This window comes from Rhinoraja longicauda, chromosome 15, assembly GCF_053455715.1.
Source record: "Rhinoraja longicauda isolate Sanriku21f chromosome 15, sRhiLon1.1, whole genome shotgun sequence".
In the NCBI taxonomy this organism is placed as follows: domain Eukaryota; kingdom Metazoa; phylum Chordata; class Chondrichthyes; order Rajiformes; family Arhynchobatidae; genus Rhinoraja; species Rhinoraja longicauda.
In genome coordinates, this window is record NC_135967.1 from 30056563 (window position 1) to 30083140 (window position 26578).

Here is a 26578-nt window from a genome sequence, read left to right on the forward strand (position 1 = left end):
CTAAAATTGTTGCGCAATCGTGTACTGTTTTGGCTGTAGTTCGAGAACAAACAAACAAATAAATGAGAGTTTTAGTATATAGAGAGATCCAGGAAATCAAATAAAAACAAAAAATGTCAAGGATATTCAGCAGGTCAGAGAACAATTGTGCTGAGATAAGTTATTAACATTTCAGGTCACAACATTTCATCAGAAATGGATGAGGAGAAATCAACTTGCTTTACATTCAAAGATGGAATGAGATGGAATGATCTGTGTTGTCCAAGTACCACAATTGCTTTCAGGGGTGTCAAGTTTAGTTTTGTTATACAGTATGCAAAAAGGCCCTTCGACCCACCGAGTCCACACCAACCATTGATCACATTAGTTATCCCACTTCACACTAGAGACAATTTTTACAAGGGCCAATTAACCTATAAACCTACATGTCTTTGGGATGTTTGAGGAAACCGGAGCACCCGGACAACACCGCCGCAGACACACGGAGAACGTGCAAACTCTACACAGACAGCACCCGAGGTCAGGATCGAACATAGATATCTGGCATTGTGGGGCAGCAGCCCTATTGCTGAAACAACTGTGCTGCCCAGGACATTCAGCATGTTCTACCATCCAATTAGATCACAATTGATCTCTAATGAAATTTCATCAGCTCGAACACCAAACAAAGGTCTATTCCACTCAGTCTTGAAGATTCAACCTGTAGCAGTGTCCGCAATTTTGGGATAGAACTTTTGATTTCTAGTAGAGTCTGAGAATTTAATTTTGAAATGTTAGGAAATTAATTCCATATGTTAACTATCAATGACACAATGGCATTTGCCGTTAGGAACTTAAGAATTCACCACATTACTTTTTTGGCTAGAATGCTGAAGTGACACAGTGAAAGAAAATGCTTGTTAACCAGTGCATTTCAGCGAAAGGAACTGTTTTCCTCAAGAGACAGTTTGACATATTGAATAATGACTTCCACAGACTTAAAGATGGCCATCTGATATTTTCATCATGACGACATCACAAACTTGAAAATGATTGCTTTTATATTTTTCAGTATACTATAATGTGTTCACATAAAAAAGTTAAATTACAATGCTTCTCAGATGTCTGCTTTCCCTTAAGAAAGTAAAGTAGATAAACCTATACCAGAATTGTTGGAGATAAATCCCCGGTGATATTTGTGGCTTTGAATTCGTGAAAAAATGCCATTCCCGACAACAGTAAAGAGTTTTGAATGATAGATTCTCTTTGGATATTGCGTATTTGTCAAAGAACAACTAAGTATTACTCAACAACAACAATAAATAAATTGTGATTGGTACTAAGGAAAAGTTAAAAAGTTGAGAAACGGCTAATAGTTACCAGATGTTTTTACTATTGTTTCCTGAATATAACAATCTCAAGTGAACTTGGGTGAAAATTGAATGATGTTACTTTCCGCTTAAATAATGGGACGGTTTAATTTAAATTTACAGTTTAATTTTCTTAATCTGACTTTGCAAATTGCAATGATAAATTAATGGTATGTAAGTAACATAACACGTTTTGGTCTTCCACATGCATGGGTAATTGTGGTCCAATGACACAAAGGACGTGTAACATGGCTCTTCAGTCAACTAGTCCATGCTGATCTCTCCAAACCTTTCCGATCCGTGAACCCAAGTGGTCCATATCCCGACACTCTGAAACTCTGTTTCTCCTCGGTGCAGCATGCAGCATAAAGACCAGATCATCAATGGACTGCCAGCCATTCTCTATTATCGTGACTTGTATTTTAGTATTTTTATGCAGTTGTTAAAAGTGCAGTAAACCTTTCATTCATACAGAAGTGAGCCACAGTTTGCATTGGGTATTCCAGTTGTGCCTTTTGAATGTCAGAATTGTATGTTTTTAGCACTTCAACTGGCAGCTCATTCCATCTGCGGAAATTCAGCATGGGTCCAGTGACTTTTACAAACTTCTAGAGATGCACATTGAAAGTATATAGTTGGGTTGCATCACAGCTTGGTTTGGGAATGGTTCTGCCCAAGACTATAACAAATTGCAGAGAGTTGTAGATGTAGTCCAGTCCATCACACAACCCAGACTTAGCACCATTAACTCCATCCACACTTCACACTGCATTGGAAAGGCAGCCAATGTAATCAAAGATTTGTCCTATCTCAGTTATTCCTTCCTCTCCTTGCTTCCAAGTGGTAATAAGTACAAAAGTTGAAAGCAAGCAACACCCTTCTGTTATTAGGCTTCTGAAAAGTCCTTTCGTAAGCTGGGGTACCGTTTGATTCACCTCTACCCCATTGTGGACATTGATTTTTTTTCTAAGGAACTGATGTGCTACAAAGCCGAGAACTATATTCTGCACTCTGTATCGTCCATTTGCTATATCTATTGTATGAGTTTGAACAGATTGTATATGTGTGTGGTATTTCCGATCTGTCCAGATAGCATGTAAAACAAAGCTTTTCATTGTACCACTGTACACATGACAATAATAAACTTAAACCAGTACTGTATACAGTACCAATGGTTTTGAATGCAGAGCTAAAATCCACGAACAAAATTCTTGCATAGGATGAAATGCAGGCCTAGGTTGACTGCATCATCCACAGATCTATTGGCCGCAGGGTTCCTGCAGGGGGTTTGTGATATTTTTCAGCTGGGCCAACATGTCTTTCAAAGGTCTTCATGATTACAGAGGTCAGTGCAACATTAAGACCAGTAATCCTTGGATTTTGGGGTGCAGGAACAATAGTGGAGACTTTGAACCAGGCAGGGACAGTGCAGGTTTGCAGGTAGACACAAAATGCTGGATTAACTCAGCGGGTCAGGCTGCATCTCCGGAGAGAAGGAATGGGTGACATTCTGAGTCAAGACCCTTCTTCAGTCTGATGTCAGTGGAGGGGGCGGGACAAAGATAGGATGTAGTCGGAGACAGGAAGACTAGTGGGAGAACTGGAAGGGGGAAAGGATAGAGAGGGAAAGCAGGGACTGTCTGCGTTAGAGAAGTCAATGTTCAGACTGCTAGGGTGTAAACTACCCAAGCGAAATATGAGGTGCTGTTCCTCCAATTTGTGGTGGGCCTCACTCAGGCAATGGAGGAGGCCCAGGACAGAAAGGTCAGATAGGGAATGGGAGGGGGAGTTGAAGTGCTGAGCTACCGGGAAAATCAGGTTGGTTAAGATGGACTGAGCGGAGATGTTCAGCGAAACGATCGCCGAGCATGTGCTTGGTCTCGCCAATACAGAGACGTTGACACCTGGAGCAGCGGATACAGTAGATGTGGTTGGAGGAGGCACAGGTGAACCTCTGCCTCACCTGGAAAGACTGTTTGGGTCCTTGGAGGGAGTCGAGGGGGGGGGGGAATGAAAAGGTGTTGCATCTCCGGCGATTGCAGGGGAAAGTACCCGGGCAGGGGGTGGTTTGGTTGGGAAGGGACGAGTGGAGCAGGGAGTTTCGGAGGGAACGGTCTCTGCGGAAAGCAGAAAGTAGTGGAGATGATAAGATGTGGCCAGTAGTGGGATCCCGTTGGAGGTGGCGGAAATGTTGGAGGATAATATGTTGTATGCGATGGCTGGACTTAACATCGCCCGGTGTGGCCGCGGGACGTTTCGGTGCCCGGGGCGGCTCGGCCGGGGGGCCTTCCATCCCTTTGCGGGGGCTGTGCGTGTCGTTTGCCTCGGTGGGGGTCGAGCTGCCTGTCCGTGGGTGCGGGGGGAGGAGAGGGGAAGTTTTGTTGCCTTCATCACAGTGGGGGGGTGTTTGGAGTCACTGTGATGGATGTTTGTGTTGGGGTCGGGTGTCCTGTGTTCTTTTCTTTTTTGCTGTGTTTTGTGTGACTGCTGAAATTTCGCTCGGTGTTGTGCCGAGTGACAATAAAGTGTTGTTATGTTATGTTATGTTATGATGGGGTGGAAGGTGAGGACAAGGGGGACTCTGTCCTTGTTACCAATAGGGGGAGGGAGAGCAAGAGCAGAGCTGCGGGATATAGGAGACCCTAGTGAGAGCCTCATCTATAATGGAAGAGGGGAACCCCCGTTTCCTAAAGAATGAGGACATCACCTATAAAACACCTCATCCTGGGCGCAGATGTGGCATAGACAGAGGAATTGGGAGTAGGAGATAGTTTTTACAGGAAACAGGGTGGGATAGCTATGGGAGTCAGTAGGTTTGTAGTAGATGTCAGTAGATGTTTGTCTCCTGTGATGGAGATGGTGAGATCCACAAATGGTAAGGAGAAGTCGGAGATGGTCCAAGTAAATTTAAGAGCAGGATGGAAATTAGTGGTGATATTGATGGTCAGTGAGTTCTGCATGGGTACAGAAGGTAGCACCAATGCAGTCGTCAATGTAGTGGAGGTAGAGTTCGGGGATAGGGCCAGTGTACACCTGGAACAGAGATTGTTCGATGTACCCTACAAAGAGGCAGGCATAGCTAGGATGCATGCGAGTGCCCATAGCTATGCCTTGGATTTGGAGGAAGCGGGAGGAGTCGAAGGAGGTTTTTGAGGGTAAGGGGCAGCTCTGCGAGGCGGAGGAGAGTGTTGGTAGATGGAAATTGGCTGGTTCTGCGGTCAAGGAAGACACAGAGGGATTTAAGACCCTCCTGGTGGGGGATGGAGGTGTAGAGAGACTGGACATCCATAGTAAAGATGGGGCAGTGGGGGCATGGCAAATGGAAGTTATTGAAGAGACGGAGAGCATGTGAGGTGTCTTGGACATAGGTAGGGAGGGATTGGACCAGGGAGGAAAATGTCTGTGTAGACTGGTGCCAGTTGTTCGACACAGAGCTTGAGGGTAGAAGGTCCGGTCCTGGAGATTTCCGGCTTTTCTGTCTCCTGAATAGCTTCTCCACCTCCTCAATTTCTATTGTTAGTGATGGGGAGGTGGTCATACTGATGTTGAGCAGCAAGGAGGGGGTGGGTAGTGGACGAGGGCCCAGTCTTTGCAGATTGGAGTCAGATTGCAAGTAGGTGTAACGTGGTGATTGAATGGATAAGAACATGCTCGATAATTGAATATAATGTGTAGAAATGTGAGGTTTGATAGAAAAAATAGAAAGGCAGAATTTTTTTTAATGGCAAGAGATTGACGTTTAGGGGAACTTGCATGTTCTTGTACATGGCAATGGAGCTGAATAGCATGCAGCAGTTTTTACTGACTACAGAAGGAAATGTGTGTGTTTCTAGTAAAACCATTCGAGTAAGCCCAAAGTGCTGGAGCAACTCAATGGGTCAGGCGGCATCTGTGGCGGGAAATGGACAGACAACATTTCACTTCAGAACACTTCTCTAGACTGCAGAGGAGTTCTGACGCAAATAAACTGTCTATCCATTTCCCTCCACAGATGCTATCAGAGTTCCTCCAATACTTTATTTTTTGCTCAAGATTCCAGTAACTGCAGTCTCCTATGTCTCAAATGCAGCCGGGTGATCTCAAAGCAGAAAACTTGGATGAACTAGGAGATCTACAATCTACTGAGGACCGAAAGTGTGGCGCTCAAATCAGGCAACCGAGAGCCATACAAGATGTCCATGTATGATCTCCAGCAGGATATGAATACAAAGGCACTGCCAGATTAAATTGGAGGCTCAATGGACACTCAGCAACTGTGCATGCCATCACTTCCTACAGATGAAACCGAGTAGTTCAAGTGACAGCGATACATCATTCCCAGACAAGCTCAAGGCTTTTTCTACTCGCATTGAAAGGGTGTACCATGATGTATTTTCATGTGCCTCAAAATTTGTAGATGACTCTGTGATCTGTCTCCAAGGTCAACATCAGAACATCCTTCATGAGGGTGAACCTTTGGAAAGATCTGGCCCTGACAGTATACCTGGCTGCCATCTCAAACCCCATGTAGATCAACTGACTGTAGTTTTTGCGGTCTTTTTCAACCTTTCACAACTACTGTCCGTGGACCTCTTCTGCTTTAAAAGGACATCCATAATATCGGTACCCATGAAGAACAAGGTGACATGCCTCAATGACTACTGGCCAATGGCATTCATGTTCATTGTGATGAATTGCTTCAGGAAGTTGGTTATGATGCAAATTAACTTCTGCTTCAGCAATGATCTGGACCCACGTCAATCTGCATATCACTGTAGCACATCAACAGTGGGTATGCTCTTGCTGGCGCTACACTCTTTTGGACAACAGGAGCATGTACATCAGACTGTTGTTGATCAACACCATCATCTCTTTCGAACTAATTGTCAACTTCAGGGAACTAGGTCTTTGCTCCTCCCTATGCAACTCGATCCTCAACTTCCTAATCGACAGACCTCAATCAGTACAGATTGGCAATAACACCTCCTCCTCATTGATCATCAGCACAGGACACTTCAGGACTGAGTGCTCAGTCCTCTGCTCTACTTTCTCTACACCCAAGAGTGACACAGCCGCAACACCATCTATAAATTTATTGTCGATGGAATACCAATTAGCAATGAGTCCAAGTTCAAGAGGGAGATCGACAATCTGATTGAATGGTGCCAGAATAACAATCTTGCTCTCATTGTTAGCAAGATCAAGGAGCTGATAGTTGACTTCAGGTTCCTGGGCATACATATCTCTGATAATGTTTCCTGGGTCCAGCATGTTGATGGGATCACACCCCCCCCTCTCCAACTCCCCCACCCCCCTTCCTTCCCCTTTCTAATCGAGAGATGTGGAGGTTTGGCCCCTGACTAAGATTGATAGTTTCTCCAATATTAATGGAAGCAGGCAATATGGGATTGTTACTGGGAAATGAACTTGAGACAAAAGATCAGCTATGATCTTGATGAATGGCAGAACAAGCAGGATGACCAGAATGGACAGTTATGGCAACAATTTCTTAACTTCTTATATAGATGTTTTGAAAGGACCACAAAAGCATTATTGAGTCAATCAATTCAGAATCTGAGATAAAAATACACCAATCATTGTAAAAATCTGTGCAATATTATGTATAATCTCGTTTTTACAGTGGTGTTAGCTAATGTAATATTGTGAATTTTAGTTGGTCACTAGACCAAGTGGACCCGTTGGGCCAAAACCTCTTCTGCATTGGTGCAGCACCCTCTCCTCTCTCCTCCCCCCTCCCCCCTTCCCCCCTCTCCCCTCCCTCCCCTCCCCCCCCACGCCATCCCCCTCAACCCCCCTTATCTTCCCTCCTCCCCCCTCCCTCCCTCCCTCTCTCCCCCCTCCCTCCCTAGGAGATAGATTTAAACTTTAAAATGTGAATAACTTAAAAAATCTAACACTGATTTCAATGAAACTTTTTCCATTAGCACCAAAGGGACGACAGTGGGTAAGGTGGACCTAAAATTGTCGTGCTATCGTGTATCAAACAAACAAATGAGAGTTTTAGTATATAGATATTGCATCCATTTCCTCAACATCATTTACTGATTTAGTCCTTAAATCATGGGTTGAATTGTCATTGTCTTTTTAAAAATTAATTGGTTTCTCTAAATTGCCCCTGTTGTGTATTCATGCCAATACACAAGAGTTGCAACTCATAGTTTATTTGTACTCAAGCGGAGGTAACAATAAGTGCTATCATCTTCACAGACTGGTCTCGGTCTGCCTGGAAGGCAGCGACCGGCAGCGTATATAGTCAAGGTGGGAGTGAAGATCCGGACTGGATCGTGTTGTCTCGGTCTGCCTGGAAGGCAGCGAATATAGTCAAGGTGGGAGTGAAGATCTGGACTGGATCGTGTGTGGAATGTGCAGCATGCATAGTGAATGTGACACTATATATATATATAGTGAAGGTGAACTGGCATGCACAATCTACAGCCCCCAAATGAAAGAGTCTAGTGTGAATGGGTGACTGATGGTCGGCATGGACTTGGTGGACCCTGGTTTCTTTGCTGTACTTCTAAACTTAAGTAAACCCTTGTTGAATACATGCTAGACACATTGATTTACAATTCTTCCAAACTGTTATCTGTCAATCAATGAAAACACAGAGAGAAATATTCTGAAATCAAATGCTGTTCATCATTTACACCTAAAACATATTTCTTTCTTTCATTTCCTACATGGTTCAATCTCCTTTTTGGCACTTGGTGCCTTTTTTAATTCATTAGTCCTTTCCAGTTTTATAACCTCAATAAATTTCAGCTGTGTTAAATCGAAAATATTTTACAGCTAACTTTTTAGTTAATCACCCTGTGGCAACTCATCAAACTAGAAATGAATGGAAAAGTATAAAATCCTAAGGAACCATACAAGAAAGCAAAGTCCTGGCAATTCTATCAATTAGCAAATTAACGTTTTACATATAGTTATTTTAATAAGCACGTGTTTTTCTTTAGCAATAATTCTGTCTCATTCGTGTTCGTGTCAGTTGGGAGTGAGGAAAAGAGGGAAATAAAAGGAGAGAGTGAAAAAGAAAACTTCTCAAAGTACCAAGACTTTGATTTGTCAAAGAAATGTTCAATCATCTGCAGTGGAATTCAACATTTCAATAAGATCCAAGTCACATCAACATTTCACCCCATCTCCCCCATTCCAAGCAGGCTTGCAGTCCCAGACTCCACAAGGAACCCTCAGGCCTTTACTCAGGATCCTGTCCACACCACCTAGAAGACCACTGGTACATTTTGCTCCTTCCTCATCAGACTTGTCTTGCAGTCAGCTGCATTCCTCAGATGCCAGCAAATGTGCCAGGTGTGCCTGACTTCCAACAGAAGGGGCCTATTTTCCAACATAAATATACAAATAGCTAATTGTTGGAACAAGATGAGGCCCAGCATGTATCATTTGCTGGGGCTCTACCTCCAAATTTGCTGGGCCTCTGCGTTTACACATATTGGGAGTTAAATTTAAGCCTTGTATCTCATTCCATGTCCCATTGAGAAGTCAGCTAATTGAAAGTAAAGGAAAATATTATTTCCACCATCAGGGCAATTCTAGGATAGCAATAAACTGTTTAAAAAAAACACATTTACACAGTAAAGAGTACTCACTGATAAAATTATTTACTTTATATTGAGTTCTTCCATAAATGACCTGTAATATTATTCCTCAAGAAAGCAGTTTTATTTTTTTCCCTATAAACTTCTGCAAAAGTATTATATGAGAATGCAGGTTTAATTCCCACTCCGTACAGAGTTAGTTAAACTCAATAAGGGTGGAGTATGGTGGTGAGAAGTTGTGGGTGGATAGGGAAGAAATTGTTGTTGCTGCACCCAAATATTATGACCCCAAAAATGGCTTATTATATGTGACGTGATAGAACTATTGTCACTTCTGGAACTTCAGAGGAATCAGTGGATTCATCAAAAATGAAAGAAAATTAGACCTGTGAAACATTCTGATGTGCATTGTCTCAATGGCAAATGTAAAATGGCAAAGTATATTTTCTTACCTTCATATCCAAATCTATACCCAGCAGCAGCTCTCACAGTTAGAGTGAACAAAAAAATTAGCCTTCTCATGTCTAGCTGTGAAGCAAATGTGTCGGTTCAAATTTGTCTGTAGCTTCTGGAAATGTCGCTAGTGTTTTATATCTAGGAATGAGATCAAGAAAATAATTCAGCTGCGTCATATGATCCATATTACTTTGATCACAAATAATATGTAGAGCAGTCAAAGAGGATAATACACAAATTGTCAACAGAATTTCTTTTAAACTTCAGTCACCACGACTGAAATTATTTATAAGCTTGGTTTTACACAGCAAATGAAAATATGTAAAACCTTAAAGAAGCTTCTCTTAACTGTTATATAACCAAAACGTTTAGTCAATTCAAGGTCAGAAAAAGTATTAATTACCTTTAGCATATGTTTCCATGCTACCGTACCATAAAATTCCAACTCTGAAGTTTATAGTATGTGGAAAGCAAGGAAGCTTGCGAGAGGAACTAATGACATCATTCTGTTGCGCTCAGTAAATTACTTGTAGCAGCCCCTTAAAGTTACACTGTCCATTCACAAAAAAAAAATGTCTGGCAGTACCTTACATTACACTGAAGAGTTCCTTTAACAGTTCGCAAAAAAAATATTACATTGGATGTGAATCATAGACTTTTCCTGAAATATTGCTCCATGAATTTAAATGAGAGCAGCTTTACTGGAAAAAAATGCAAGGTCTGGTAAAGTTTAATAAAGCGTTCAAAGGAAAATACAAGTTCATTTACATGTTGTATACTTCACATTAACTGATAGGATACATCTATACAAATTTTTTTTTTTTTCTTGAACAGTAAAATTATGAGGTAGTTAATAAATGCAACAATCTCCACAATGATAATTAATTCTGAAAGCTTTTGTCTACTATTTGTAATATGATTGTGCATTATGCATTATGAAGTAGTTGGTATGGTTACAGACTGTCTGTCACCACAAAAACTGAACCTAAATAGGTTCATTGTTTGACATGGTGGCATGTATGTCCCAGAGTCAGGAAATCATTGAGTCCAGACTATTTGTGAAGACATGAACACAATCTGTAGAGACTGTCCTTTGGAAAAAGACATTAAACCATTCTGATGGTTTGCGTGGTTTTTAGGGGGTTACTGCTCTATTTGGAAAAATTGGATATAATTCACTGACAATGAATCTTCTTTAGCCAAAGTCACCAAAGAAAACATAACCAAACACTTATTTAAGTGCTAAGATATTAGTGAAATTATGCAAAATGGAGCAGAATTTGCTGACAGCAAAATTCTGCTATATTTAGCACTATCTCACAAGTGTCTATGACAGACCTAAGATTTTCTCATGAACTACGATGCAGTGCTTCATAATGGCAACCTTCTTCTTCCCTACTATGACATTCTAGAGACCAACTTTTAAAATGTAACAGTTAAACATTATTTTTTTTCTCTAACAAGCTATGGGTTTGTGTAGATTTTCGGCAGTTACTTTTCTCCCTTTAACACTGCATTATCAACAATAAGTGACTGGTAGTTTTTACCACCGTGCTATTTAACCTCTTCAGAAAGCAATTTGCAAAACTTTTTCTCAGGCTGTCCAGTCTTATTAATATAACGGTCTTCAATTTGTTGCACTATTGTCATTTTTATTTCATACTTTCAGTTCAGCCACATAACTACAAGTAAACCATGGGCTTAATTTCATGACAAGTCTTGCTGTGATGTGCTTTCTTTTAACTTTGAGTATACAGATAAGCAATACTCCTGACCCACTTTAACATTTGGTTGCCAGAAATCATTTCATTGGATTTAATTGCACACATACGTTCAGTCCCATTACAGGTCTCCTGTTGGGTATTGGACAATAAACAAATATTTAAGTTTGACCTGAAGCTTTTTCCTACTGAAAGTAGTTAGCTCCTTCTTTCAAGTTAAAAATGCTTTTTGGTTTTTGAGCTCATTTATAATATTCCGCCAAATCCTAACTTTTGACTACTAAAATTATGCATTACCTTTAATTTGTCATTTACAAGGCAGAAGTAAATGGTTCCTTCAAATTTGCTTTTCTCTTATTTATTCTATGAGTCTTGTAGTCCCAAATAAAATTAGTAACAATTGAATCAATTTTTAAAAAAAACTTTTTTGGAAGATAGATCGGAATTGCTTGAAATAAGTATAGTAGCTGTGGAAGAAAGATCATCTTTATAGCATTACTACGACCAACTAATGATATAGGGAGTGTTTTCCAAAATTGGATATTTCTGTGTAATTTAGCGAGTAAAGGAGGAAAATTTAATTTAAATAAAGAAGTATATTTCCTAGTCACGTAAATTCCAAGATATTTAAACTTTTCATAGGCAATTTTAAAAGGAAATTGTTGAAGTATGGCCGGATTATGCTCCATTATTGGCATAATTTCACTTTTATACCAGTTAATTCTATAACCTGAAAATGAACCAAATTGAGTTATGAGATTTAATAAATTCGGAATGCTAATTTCTGGCTTTGTAATATATATTAATACATCATCCGCATATAAAGAAATTTTATTGGTTGTATGTTTAGTGTAAAATTAATGGAGGAATTGCTTTACCTAACTTTTTATTTTATTATTGGGCGGTTAATATTAAAAATATAACCTGCTGGTTGGATGATTCTGATCAACAACCGGATTGGTTAAAGATGGAGAAAGAGGATTGTTTACCATTCGATATTGGTGCGATCCTCTTAGCTCCAATAAATTTAAATAAAAAAACATATGGAGGTAATCCCATTATACATAGTGTTATCCGTACCTGGAAACAATTAAAGCTTACGTTAAAATTGAGTAAATTATCTGTTTTCCTTCCTATTGCGAATAATCCTTCTTTTAAACCGTCTGTCTTAGATAGAGGCTTTGCTCAATGGAAAAGTTATGGAATCAAAAGGGTGGGAGATCTTTATCATAAGGGAACTTTTCTTTCTTTTCAGGATTTACAGCAGAAGTACGGATTACATGTTAATAATTATTTTAGATATTTACAACTTAGAGATTATGTAAAATCACACATGCAAGAATATAAGTTTAGAGGTCCAGAAACACTTGATGTATGCCTGAATCGACATTATAACTCAAATAAATTAATATCCTTTATTTACAATACTCTCCTTGACACTGACATTCCGTCATCAGAATCTTATAGACGAGCATGGGAGGACGAATTGAATCAATATATAATGCAAGATATATGGGATGAAAGTTTACAACATATACATCAATGTTCATTGAATACTAGACATTCCTTAATACAATTTAAAATAATACATAGATTACATTATTCGAAGACGAAATTAAATAGGATTTTTCCTAGTATCTCTCCTATTTGTGATAAATGTCAATTTCAAGAAGCTAATTTAACTCATATTTTCGTAACTTGTATAAAAATGCAAAACTTCTGGTTGGAGATTTTTAAAATAGTTTCTAAAGTTATTAATAAAAAATTAGATATGGACCCAAAATTAATTATATTAGGATTATCAGAACATACTACAAATTTTACAGTAAGTCAGGTACATTTTCTTGATTACAGTCTAATAACTGCGAAAAAATTAATACTTAAATTTTGGAAAAAACCAATAACCCCCACAATTAAAATGTGGACTACGGAAATGACAGAGACCCTGCATTTGGAAAAAATAAGGTTTGCCTTAATCGACAAACCTGAGTTATTTTTAAAAATATGGTCTCCATTTATTGAATTTTTAGAAAAGTAAATGGGTTTGGCACAGGACTAAAATAAAAAATTTAAATTAAAAGTTGAAACTTGAGTTAGGGGTTGGATGTACAACTGTGGTTATTGTCTCCCGGATCTACTCCCGTTAATTTTTATTGTTAGATCTTTTTTTTAACCCTCTTATTCTCTCTTCCCAAGTTTATAGTTTTTTATTTTTATTTTTACTTTCTCTCTTCAAAAATTTAAAAATTGAAGCTATGTAAGAACTTTGTAACAAATGTGTTTTTTTCTTATTTCTATTTGTACATATGCTTTTCAAAAATAAAAAATATTAAAAAAAAAAAATTTGCTTTTCTCATTGGCAGCACTCTGACAATTTTCACTCCTAAACTGAGTTAATTTCAGCAGCTGATGAAATATTTTGCCACAAGGTAAGCAGCAAGGACCTGGATATTATAAATCGAGTCAGCAAAAACAGCAACATTTTTTAAAGATACATTTTGGCACAGCTGGTCTCCGTCAAGACTAAAAGCACATCTAAAATATAAATATTTTTAAACCTTTCAAAATTAATCCCTTTAGACATTCCTTCCCATTCACTATGATGTATCCAACAGTAGTTGTTGGCTTCTCTTCACTAACAGTAGTCCGTTATGTCTGCCGGTTAAAAAGCGACAAAATACTGCTAAAAATAAATTTTACAGCCCTTTTTCAGAAGATGATTGGCTCATATCATTAGACCATTCCACTTTAACTCCATTTTAATATTTTCTTCCTGGTCTTCTGCCTCATTTCTTTTTAAAATATTTGAGGTCCTTAGTTCCCACTCTTGATCTGTGTGGGGGAGGATTAAACTCTCTTGCTGAGTTTTTCACAGAGCACTCCTGCACTTTCTCGTTCAAGAAAGAAAGTTTTTAAAAAACACTTTTTTGGGCCTCTTGGCACTAGTCCATTCTACTCTCGGTTGGCCTGGCAGGAAACTTAATGCTGCAACTTCTTGAGTCTCGTGACAATAAACAGGCAGCTAATCTGCATTGGTAGTGTAGATAGATGAATAGATGTTGGTGAAATCGCAATACAAGCTCCAATTTTCTTCATATATTGCAAATACTGGTCTTATAAATCCACCTGATCATATAGGGCATCTGATCCACAAACACCTCCTTTAATATTGAAGCTATTCTTCAAAACTAGGCTTAAATGCATCAAAGTCTGAAATCAACATAAGAAACAGCAGCCTAGAGAGGCCATTTGGCCCTCGACCACTCCATCATTCATAAAGACTACAGTTAATCTGTTACGAGAGAGTTAGATAGAGCTCTTAATGATAGTGGAGTCAGGGGGTATGGGGAGAGGGCAGGAACGGGGTACTGATTGTGAATGATCAGCCATGATCACATTGAATGGCGGTGCTGGCTCAAAGGGCCGAATGGCCTATTCCTGCACTTATTGTCTATTGTTACTTCAGTGCTACCCTCCTAGAATATCCTCATTTCCACAAATTCTCTTACATCTGAAAATATATCAATCTCTGTTTCGAGGATGCTCAGGGACTGAGTCTCCATAGCCCTGTTTGGTAATGAATTCCAAAGATATAGCACCCTCTGGATGAAAATAAATTCTCCTCATCTCTGTCCCAAATCGCCAACCTTGAGTTTGCTACCGCAACCATCCCACAGCTGAGACACAACAATGAAAGCAAATAGCAAATCCACATATACCCTGTCGGGCCAAATTAGAATTTCATACATTTCAATGAGATAACTTCAGACATAGAACAGGAAGTGGCGGTGCTGTGCAGCAGCTGCGGCTCACCTGCAGTCCGTTTGTCTTTTGTGTTTTTTGTTGGTTTTTGTCCTAATTGTCGTGTTTAGATGTGGTGTTTTTTTGTGGTTGTGTACTATATGTGGGAGTGGGAGGGGGAGGGAAACTGTAAAATTGTCACTTCCGAATGGAGAAGTGTCTCCGTTCCTGCTGCAGCCTACCATCAGCCAAACACCTGGAGCTGGCGGGCCGCGTGGATATCGGTAGGCCCCTGGGTGGGGGCCGACCTCGGGAGCTCCAGCAGTGGCAGCATCTTCGCCCGCCCCGAATTGCGGGGCTTGGGTCGGGCCGCTGCGGACCTTTCACCGTCCGGCGCGGCCTGAAATAGGCCGCCGGATTTTTCTCCGCCCGTGTTTCAATGTCGGGAGCCCCAACCGCCCCGACGTGGCAACTTCAACAGCCTGACCGCGGGAGAAGACGGCAGGGGAAGAGAAAAGACATTCTGGCCTTCCATCACAGTGAGGAGGTGACTGCAGAAGACTCACTGTGATGGATGTTTCTTTTTTTTTTTTTTTGTGTTGGTTTGTGATTGTGTGTGTTATTGCTTTTTTAAATTGCTCTTATTGTTGGACTGTGGGTAATGGAATTTCATCCAAAAGACTTGTTTTTTTGGATGACAATAAAGGTTATTCTGATTCTGATAACACAGAAAAGAACAGCACAGGAACTGGCTCTGCAGCCCACCATGTTTGCACTGACCCAAATACCAATCAAAACCAAGCCCATCTGCCTTCACATGTATCCCTCCATTCTCCGAGAGCTCTAAACCTGTTAATGCCTCTAAAATGTTGTTTTATATCAGCTTCTATCACCTATCTTGGCAGCACTATCGCAAATCTAAACTTTCCCTTTCTTACCCAAGACCAATACTCTCCAGTATTTGACATTTCCACCCTGGGAAATTGACTCTGATTACCCTATTTATGCCTCTCATAATTTTATATACTTCTATCACGTCATCTCAGCCTCCGATGCTCCAGAGAAATGATTCAAATTTGCCCAGTATCTTCTTATAGTTAACACATTCCAACCTTGGCAACAAACTGATAAATCTCATCTGCACTCTCATCAAAGCCTCCACAACTTTCTTATGTTGTGGTGACCAGAATGCACAAATTACTCCCAACGTGGCATTACTCCTAACTAAAGTTTTAACCTGGCGTAACATGACTTCCCAACATTTACATTCAGTAGAAAGACACAAAATGCTGGGGTAACTCAGCAGGTCAGGCAGCATCTCTGGAGAAAAGGAACAGGTGACGTTTTGGGTCGAGACCCTTCTTCAGACTGAGCACAGAGGGGGAGCAGCGAGAGAGGGTGTACCCAGTACTCTGACCAATGAATCATCTTCTTTACCACCCTATCCATTTGTGTTGCCACTCTTAGGGAACTAAGGATCTGCATTCCAAACTTGGATGTGTTACATTGGATTCACTTATTAAACGTCGGTAGAGACTGAATAACATCCCCAATATCATGTTCTAATTTTGTTTAGTAAATATTTACATGGTCCCCTCATGAAAGCTTTCTGAGTTGTTAAATACACCAAATCATCAGATTCACTGCTAATTATACACGCAGAATTCTAAAAGACTTGTCAAACGTGATTTCCAATTCATGGATTCCATTTACTAATTTTAGCGTAACTGGACTATAGTTCCTAATTTATCTTTCCCTTCTTTTTTTAAATAGGTGGATTACATTTCTTACCTTCCAATAGTTGGAAGAGTTACTGAAGCTGCAAAATTTTGAAAGATCCATTATCCCCATGGCCGTTTCCTTTAAATCACAAAGCTACAGGTCATCAGTCATAGGAATTGATCACTCTTCAGTTCAATTAATTTTTCGAATTCTATTTTTTTCATGACCTGGTCATTTAATCCTGGCCTGTAGTCCTCCATGACTTCCAGGAGGTATTTTCAAAGAAAACTACAAATTATTTGTTTACTTTCTTGGCTGTTTCATTTGTTCTGCAATAGCAGTCAGGAATGCAAATTGTATGTAAGCCATCATATCTAAAGGATTTGAGTACCACAGCAATGATGGCGTGTTACAATTGCACAGACCCTTAATGAACCCACATTTGGAGTTCAGGGTGCAGTTTTGATTACATTATTTAAGAAAGCATGTCCCTGCCATTGAGGGAATGCAGCAAACCATTGTTATGTTGTGACCAACCAATGTCTAATTTGATCTGGATCAATGTGACTTACTTTCTCCGAGTAATACTCCAAAATCCATATAATAGTCTTCACCTAAGAGACAAACATCTGCTATCAATTTTCAAATCCCATTCCACAACATCAGGTTAAGTTACAGTATTATGCATGGTATTGGCAAAGGGGGAGAATGCCCTAAATGTACTCAGCTGATCCTTTAACTCCATAGTTAAAAATTGAGTTTCTTTATACACATACAGAGCAAAGATTGCAAAGAACTTTGATGTCAGTAAAATTGTGCCATTAGCAAATACAGAAATCAGTCAAATACAGGTGGTAAGGCAACATACTAGGCCTGCTCATGATTTCAGCATTCAGCCAACTCTAATCACAGTATTCACTGATCGGCAGCTTTAGCAATGGGCCACTATCATCTGTGCCTGGTTCCAATTAATTCTTGATCTTGTCTGGTTCTTGGAGTAAATCCACTCCTCTTAAAATGGAGATATTTTCTGACAGGAAGGTATTCTACTAGTAAAGCTAGCCAGGAACTGAAGGATGACACAACCTGGAAGAAACTCCAAAGACGTACAGGTTTTGTAGGTTAATTGGCTTGGTAAATGTAAAAATTGTCCCCAGTGGGTATAGGATAGTGTTAATGTGCGGGGATCGCTGGTTGGCGCAGAGCCGGTGGGCCGAAAGGGCCTGATGACCTACTTTCCTTCCTCTTACAAAACAGGCATATAGGTGCATTCATATGTAATAAACTAAAGTGGACTTGCTGCAAGCCTCAAGCCCATGTTACAGGCCAACATTTTGGGTCGGTGCCCTTCTTTAGATTTCTCCATTCTCCAGTCTAAAGGTCCTGACCCAACATGTCATACATCCATTTTCTCTAGAGATGCTGCTTGACCCACTGAGTTCCTCCAGCACTTTGTGTCTTTTTTTTGTAAACCAGCATCTGCAGTTCTTTGCATCTCCTTTTTACAGATTGACAGCCTCTTAATCAATCAAAAGCTTCGCAAAATGACCTACTTTCCTTCCTCTTACAAAACAGGCATATAGGTGCATTCATATGTAATAATCCCTATGGAGACAGCATTGGAGATGCATTTATTATAAAATTATACCTTTTAATTTACCCTCTCCTCCACACTGCAATCTTATCCTGTTATGTTTGCATTCGATACGCCTAAGTACTATGCCTGGACAGCATAAAAGCATTGATGATAGAGACATATTGTAATCAGATTGTGTAGCGCTACAAACAAGATAAAGAATATCATTAAAGTAAATCTACACATTATGAGAAAACAGACGTAAGTAACTCAAGGCGGATTCTGGAACAAGAGTAGTAAAGATATCAGATTATCAAAGTGCAAATTCATGTATTGCTGTAGCAATTTTGTTGCTGCAGAATAAAGTGGGGCTTCACTAGAATAGTCTACAGAAGAGGGCGAATGGGTGAGCATAATGATTTGTCCATTAGAAAGCTTTATAGAAAACATATATTCGGGCTATAAAGAATGGAGGATTCCATTTACAACTTGACACTGGACTTTGTACAGAGCTTGGAGACTATGCTGATAGCATTGCCATATGCTGTAATCTGGAAAGCATTGCAAACTTTGTTTGCATACTTATTGATCCATACAGGTATGACATCTAATGGCTGATATCACAAATTCCATTTCAGCACAAACTTCTACCAAGCAATGTCCATATGATTGATTTCAGGAGGCGAAGCATTGCATCTACCCCAGTTTGCATTGATGGTGCCGAAGTGGAGACGGTCAAAAACTTCAAATCCCTAGGAGTCAATATCACCAACAACTAACTTCTCCTGCGCCTCCCATATTGAAGCGACGACCAAGAAAGCACACCACACCTCTACATCCTTAGAAGGCCTAGGAAGTTCGGCATGTCGCCAACAACTCTCACTAACTTCAACAGATGCACCATAGAAAGCAATTTATTAGCATGCATCACAGCTTGGTTTAGGAACAGCTCCATCCAAGACTGCAAGAAATGGCAGCGAATTGTGGAGGCAGCCCAGACCATCACACAAACCAACCTCCCTTCTATTGACTCCATTTATACTTCATGCTGCCTCGGCAAGGCCAGCAGCATAATCAAGGACAAGTTGCACCCTGACCACTCCCTCTTCTTCCCTCTCCCATCAGGCAAAAGTATAGAAACATAGAAAATAGGTGCAGGAGTAGGCCATTTGGCCCTCCGAGCCTGCACCGCCATTCAATATGATCATGGCTGATCATCCAGCTCAGTAACCTGTACCTGCCTTCTCTCCATACCCCGTGATCCCTTTAGCCACAAGGGCCACATCTAACTCCCTCTTAAATATAGCCAATGAACTGGCCTCAACTACCTTCTGTGGCAGAGAATTCTACAGACTCACCACTCTGTGTGAAGAAATGTTTTCTCATCTCGGTCCTAAACGACTTTCCCCTTATCCTTAAGCTGTGACCCCTGGTTCTGAAGTGTGAAAACACTTCAGGGACAGATTCAGGGACAGTTTCTTCCCAGCTGTTATCAGGCAATTGAATTATCCGACCACAACCAGAGAACAGTGCTAAACTACTATCTACCCCTTTGGTGACCTCGGACTATCCTTGATCGGACTTTGCTGACTTTACCTTGCACTAAACATTATTCCCTTATCATGTATCTATACACTGTAAATGGCTCGATTGTAATGATGTATTATCTTTCTGCTGACTGGATACCACGCAACAAAAGCTTCGGTACATATGACAATAATAAACTAAACTAAATCTTTGCAATGGAACTTTAATGAAATGCCATATATTACAAAAATAGAATATTTTCTTTACCCATATGCCTCAATACCATTAATATGATTTTGAATATAGTGGCTGATTCTTCACCACTTCCACAGTAACGGCAGGTTGCTGCCACGTAAACTCAGATGATTCTGAATTATAATGTGCAAAATTATTTTAAATGGTTCACAAATTGCTAAGTTATCCACAGCGTCGCGAAACTTCAATCTGCTATCTTTTCTCCACAAGGCAGCATTCATCTACTCACCTCCGCATTTCTTTTGGTGCCCTTGCCTCTCAGCAAAATCTTGCTGAGATGTAGTACAACAGCTAAGCCGTCTAGTTCTAACGCTGGTCTAGGTCATCATCCACTGAATGTTAGAAGCCTTCCAGGAGACACCTGCAGCTTCATGGATAGCACTGAGTAGGTACACAGCAACAGGGAAAGGTATATAGAAGACAGACAAGAGAGTTGACTGTTGTATGGAAAGTATCATCACTTAATTTGCTCATTTGATTTTGAATATTTCTTTTATGGTAGCTTTTATTTTTACAGAGTGACAAATGAGAATGATGCTGTTCTGTAATGTAGAAAGTCTATCACTAGCAGAGACCTGCTTAGTCCTCCCTTAATTGACTTTTGTAAATTGCTCCTGATGTGTAGGATAGAACTAGTGTATGGGTGATCAATGCTTATATATAGATGATCTATGGTTGGCGTAGACTTGGTGAACCAAAGGGCCTGTTGCCACACTATATCTCTAAATTTAACTTAACTTAACTTATCTTCACATAACCTCTTGATGTGATATTGCTGGGCCTTCTATAAATCATGCATCTCCAAGATAATATGATTTGCCTGATGGCAAACTTCTGATCTTGGTTCTGCTTCAGGAAAAAAACAAGTACTAGAAATTAATTCGTAGTTGGTGGTGTAAATCAGACATTATAAGTTTTACAAGCTATTCTCTGCCTCCAAAGTTCAGTAGTGCTCAAATGATCCCTGGAATAGTTTCAGTGAGTTGGTGCTAGTTATGATCCAAAACCACATTCACATTTAATGTTGAAATATTTATTCCATGTGAATACAATCCAGATCTTTGTGTTAAATAGGAAGTGATTGCCTTAGCCGTGCATTTTGTCCCTTCAGAAATGATAAGTGGCAAATGATGGGCAAAAACAGTATCTTGTAGCACAGATCATTACAAATCTTCCAACTGCAACTGAGAAGGATTGCCCATTACATAGTATTTTCTTCCTAGCAATTCATTTCAAAAGTTACTGCATGAGAGGAATAGATCAGGTAGATGTCCAGAGTCTCTTGCCCAAAGGAGGGGAATCAAAAACCAGAAGACATAGGTTTAAGGCGAGAGGGGGGAAAGATCGCTGGGCGGCGCGGACTTGGTGGGCCGAAAAGGCCTGTTTCCGCGCTGTATATATATGGTATGATGATATGAATGAGGGCAAGCCATTATGCCCATTGAATCCATACAGACTTTTAGTCCAATTTCATCAATTCCATTCCCTAACTTAATTTGCCTGTAACCTATTCCCTCACACATACCCATTAACACCCCCATTTTCCTACCAAGAGTAATTTATAGTAGCCAATTAACCTACCAACCACCACCTCTTTGACATGTGAGGGAAATGGAGCAATTGGGAGAAACCCATGCAATTAGAGGAAGATCGTGCAAACTTGACACAGACAGCAGGAGAAATCAAAATCAAACCTGAGCCCCCTTCCCCAACCTCATCTGTTTACAATAATGGGAGATACAGATATAGATACAGAGAGAGATACAGCGTGGAAACAGGCCCTTCGGCCCAATGGGCCCGCGTCGACCAGCGATCCCTGCATATTAACATGATCCTAAACACACTAGGGACAATTTTTTTAAACATTTACCAAACCAATTAACCGACATACCTGTACGTGTTTGGAGTGTGGAAGCAAGGCAGTTCATTAGGTGGGAAATCCCAAGGGGATCCAGAATCTACCATCATTTATATGTGGTAGGTAGAGAAAGGATGGTCAGTGACAAGATTGGGTAAGAGAATTGCTCTTCTGAAAGCTGAGGTGGTGATAAATCTTAATGCCAAATTTTCCAGCACCACATTCCTTTTCCAGCAAAAACTTGAGACTGCTGCCTCCTAGTGCTGAACAGGGAAAATATCAACATACATTGATTTGTCCCAAAAATGCTTGCAGCCATGAAAGTTGGTTCCATAACACCAATTTTTTTGATGTTATGAGAGATGATTTACGACATGGTATGCAGGCCTACATATAAAGCTGGGTTTGTGTTGGTCCTTATTTTGGTATGGCGGTAGTCCATGCAACAGTTAAAATATGTCAAACATATGCAGAGAAGGCTGATTGTCATGTCAATCCCCATATCTCTGGTGTAATGCAGCACCATCAAATTGAACTTCAAATTGGCCAACACCAGTTTTTATCAGTTGGAATAACATTCCACTAATCCTTGTAATCTGTTGGAGGACAGATGGCTGCAATGCCAAGGCACGCTCAAAGGCTATCTAAACTGTGTGACTGAGAACCATGATAGTAGCACAGTGCTCCATCCATCATGTAATCTCAACCTGCAATTAAAGGTTCTGGATCTCAGCACATGCCAATATTTGCAAGTTCTCCATTCAAAGCTTGACCTCAGCGAGGAAGTACTATGATTAAGACTATAACTGCTAATTTAGAGCAAGTCACCACTTCCATGCTGGATATGGTCAAAGACATATTATGGCCTGAGGCAAACATTCTGCTTCACATTCATCAATGCTCTTTGGCAGCCTCTCAATGTAATCATATCAACGTTCTCTTCCGAGTATAGCAAAGAAGGACACATATGCAACTTTATCCTCTATGGAGCTGTCACCGTGGGTACCTTTCAACCCCTTCTTTGCTGCAGGACAGTCATGTGCACATAGAGGTCCCATCCATATGCTAACCTCTACATGTATATCTCACATCAGTAACTGACAAAGTAGTTTGCGAATATTAGATTGAGTAACAATAATTTATACATTTTTTGTTGCCGTGTCACGGTCAACTAATCAGGCAGGAGTTCTTAACCATCAGAAAAAAGTGCAAAGGTTAAGTGAAGAAGAGAGCATGTTGCAATTAAGAGAGAATTGGGAAAGATTACACTGCCACCTCCAATAATTTATTTGCTGTCATTGGCCATGAACTACGTGATAGCCCCTCCAGTAGTGACCAGCATTCCTTACCTTGGGTATGGGGGATTGGGTATGGGTGGAGGAGGATGACAAGTTGAAGAATCATAGATACCTTCTCCAATAATTTGTTGCTGCCATCTCTGAGTATGAGCCAGCTACTCCTGGAAGAGAAAGGTAAATGTGTTGTTGAATGCCTTTCCAGTTTATTTCTGTTTTGTGTCTGCCTTTTGTGCAAGCTGTGGTGTGGGTAAGAGACTTAGAGTCTTGTGATATATTTGAGGGCAGGGTGAGCAAAAGATACACAGATATATGATTGATATATTGCCCAGTGAATGATAAGTGAGTATGTGGTGCAGAGCCAAGTACACTAGTAAAATAGGTGGGAGATGGGATTTGAAGAAATATCCATTGATTTTTGACCATAAATGTGAATTCATTAAACTCTCTCCTGCATTTAATTCATTCTCATTTCACCACAATGACCTCAACTAATGTCTCTTTCCTCTGTTGCTTTTGCTAAAGAGAGAACTTATAGGCCAATGAGCCTAACATCAATGGTACGGAAATTTCTGGAGAAGATTCTAATAGAACAAATTTACGTGCAATTGGAAAAGCGTGGACTTATTAGAGATAGTCAGCATGGTTTAATGCTGGGGAGGTCCTATCTCAAATTTCATTATGTATTTTGAGGAAGTGATGAATCTGATTGATATGGGTAGGGCAATGGATGTTGTCTACAAGGCACTGGACATGTTCCCTCATGGTAGGCTTGTGACGAAGATTAAAACATAGAGATCCATAGCAAGTTGATAAATTCAATCCAAAAGTAGCTTGGCCATAGAAAACAGAAAGTAGTGGCAGAAGGGTTGGAGGTCTGTAACCAACGATGTCCTGCAAAGATCAGTGCTGGGACCTCTGTTTAATAAAAGAGGGCATAGATTTATTGCGACGGGGGATTGTTTAAAGGAGATATATGAACTAATTTTTCTTTACAGAGAAAGTGGTAGGTGCCTGTAACACACTGCCTGGGCGGGTAGCAGAAGCAGTTACAAAGAAATGGATAGGGATTAGGGGTGTTGGACCATGTGCAGCAGATAGGATTAATTTAATTGAGCACCGTGATCACCACAAACATGATGGGGCGAAAGGCTGTTCTTGTGCTCAACATTTCTATATTTCTATTTGCCTGGAGGCCTTTCTTGAAATTTCCTTTTCTAATCTTCACCTGTGTCAACTTATAGAATAATAGTGTCTCACAGGTTTCTCTCACCTGTGATCAGCCAAGGATTCCAGCATGCAATAAAGACTTGTCGATTTACTTCCACCACTAGTTCTAGCAACAGAGCATTTCCATTTTAGAAAGTGCACACTGGGTTTCAGAAGCAGTAGCTAGTTTGAACAGCTGCTAATCTCTCAGGAAATTGGGTCCTGTGATGTTATGTTAAAACAATAAACAGTTTTGTTAGCTCTGGATTGTTGCTGAAATCATTCTAAAGGGTTTATATGAATTCTTCATTCAAAAATCTGCTGAATCAAATGAGCACAAGATATTTGGGCATGTTTTCCAACATTCCCCAAATTAAGTTCAAATTATCTTACCCAATTATGCTTGTGGCTGCTGGGCACCTGTTAGAAATTATTCTGCTTTCAATAAAATTCTGATGAGTATAAGTTTTCACTAGATGGCAGACTGACACATAAACTGTCATGCACAGATCTGAATAAGATGTACATACACTGAAAATCAGTTACCTAGTATAGGACTAGAAACATTTAAATCCACAATTTATCAGCTCACTATTTACAATTTTTTAACTTTCCAGCATTATAGATTATTTTAAAATATTGGATTTTTTTCTTACATACGACAGCTTGCTTCCAGCTAAACAACTTGTGAAGTTGTAATTAGCGGAACAATTAGGTAAGAGTGGAGAAAGTAGTGGCTTCAGATGCGCACGGTGTAAATGGAGGGTCAGGGCAAAGAGCTTTAAAAAAAGCACGTTGTTTTATTCTTGAAATTCTATCATCTTCAAGAGTTTATCTAGGACCAGTCAAAGGATTTGGCTGAATTGCTGTTTTCTGGCCAAAATAAATCACAAGACCACTATGCGTTCTGTAAATTTCTATGATTCCATGATATTGCTTTCAATTACTGAACTAGTTCTGATTTTAATCATCATTGTTAGTATGATCTCTGATCTACAATGCCAGTTAAAAAAAATTATTGTCAGTTTTCTCAGCCAGTTCTTGCTATTGATTTCAATGCAATGGCTTTATTTGGCTTGTGAACCACTGAAATAACCCTAACTATTTACCTTCAATGCTGGTTTCTATGGATCAACTGATTATATCTGTTACCTAAACTCTTTTGACCACAGTAACTGTAAATAAGAATTTGAACTATGTCGCAAATATTTGCTGAGTGATGAAACTATTGGTAAACATGATGTCATAGCAGATTTAATCAATGTTTCCTTAAGAGGCAAGTGAAGTAATGTCTTGCAAAAACTTGACCAATCACACAGAAAAATCACGCAAACATTTTAGTTAGAAGTAGCCAATTTTTAAAATAATGGTGACTGAGAAATTTAGGTAGAATCTTATAAAACAAACTAACACTGTAATTTTATTAGCTATAGGTTTAATTCCCTTCCCTTAAATGTTGGTGATTTTTTATAAGATTCTACCCATCTTATTTATTACGATTATTTTAAAAATTGGCTGTGCAGTGAAGATCTCTATCAACTATGGTTGAGGGGATACATGGAAATTTATTAGCTAACTAATTCTTTGCCTTTTCCTAGCTACGCTTTGTGTACTTAATAATACATATCCTTTTTCTTTTCCTATCTGCAGAAACTAAGACCAGTTTATGGTCTGGATGAATGGATAGCGGGCATAGCTTTAAGGTAAGAGGGGCAAAGTTTAAAGGAGATGTGGATCTAACCTTTTTTACACAAAGAGTGGTGAGTGCCTGATGCACTGCCAGGGGTGGTAATTGAGGTAGGTATGAGGTAGGTATGGTAATGGCTTTTAAGTGACTTTTGGATAGCATATGGATGTGCAGGGAATCGACGGATATGGATTGCATGCAGGCAGATAAGAGTTGGCCTTGACATCATGTTCGGCACAGACATTGTGGGCTTAAGAGTCTGTTCTTATGCTGTACTGTTCAAAGTCGTGCTGTACTGTTCAAATTTGCTGTACAATTTTATCATAATCCGGGAACACAGCATGAGACTTTTTGCTTGCGTGGCTTAATGCCATCTCTTAAGCTTGAATTTATCAAGGAAAGTCTTGATGTAGTATCATGTAAACATTTGAGTAAATGCAAATGCACTGTGGATTTGAATCACAAATTATTTAAAGTTTATATTTCTTTTCATTTCCATTTCTTCTTCATTATCCCAAACCATCACCATATAAACAACCATCATAAACCATAGAGGTGATTCAGCACTCCAACTGTTGCTGCCCCTTATTGCATTGGGATTTATAATTGACATGGTGGTTCTG

The 26578-nt window shown here is 39.8% G+C and overlaps 1 protein-coding gene across 1 annotated transcript in view; it reads right to left on the reverse strand.

The window, feature by feature from the left end:
• Positions 1-9865, reverse strand: part of srpx2 (sushi-repeat containing protein X-linked 2) — a 46726-nt gene extending 36861 nt beyond the window's left edge. Inside the window, exons 1-2 of the mRNA XM_078411980.1 lie at positions 9768-9865; positions 9361-9502 (exon numbers count right to left, since the gene is read on the reverse strand). Of these exons, the coding sequence (XP_078268106.1) occupies positions 9361-9430 (70 nt within the window). The 5' untranslated portion in view covers positions 9431-9502; positions 9768-9865. The remainder of the gene's footprint in view (positions 1-9360; positions 9503-9767) is intronic.
• Positions 9866-26578: the final 16713 nt, after the last annotated feature.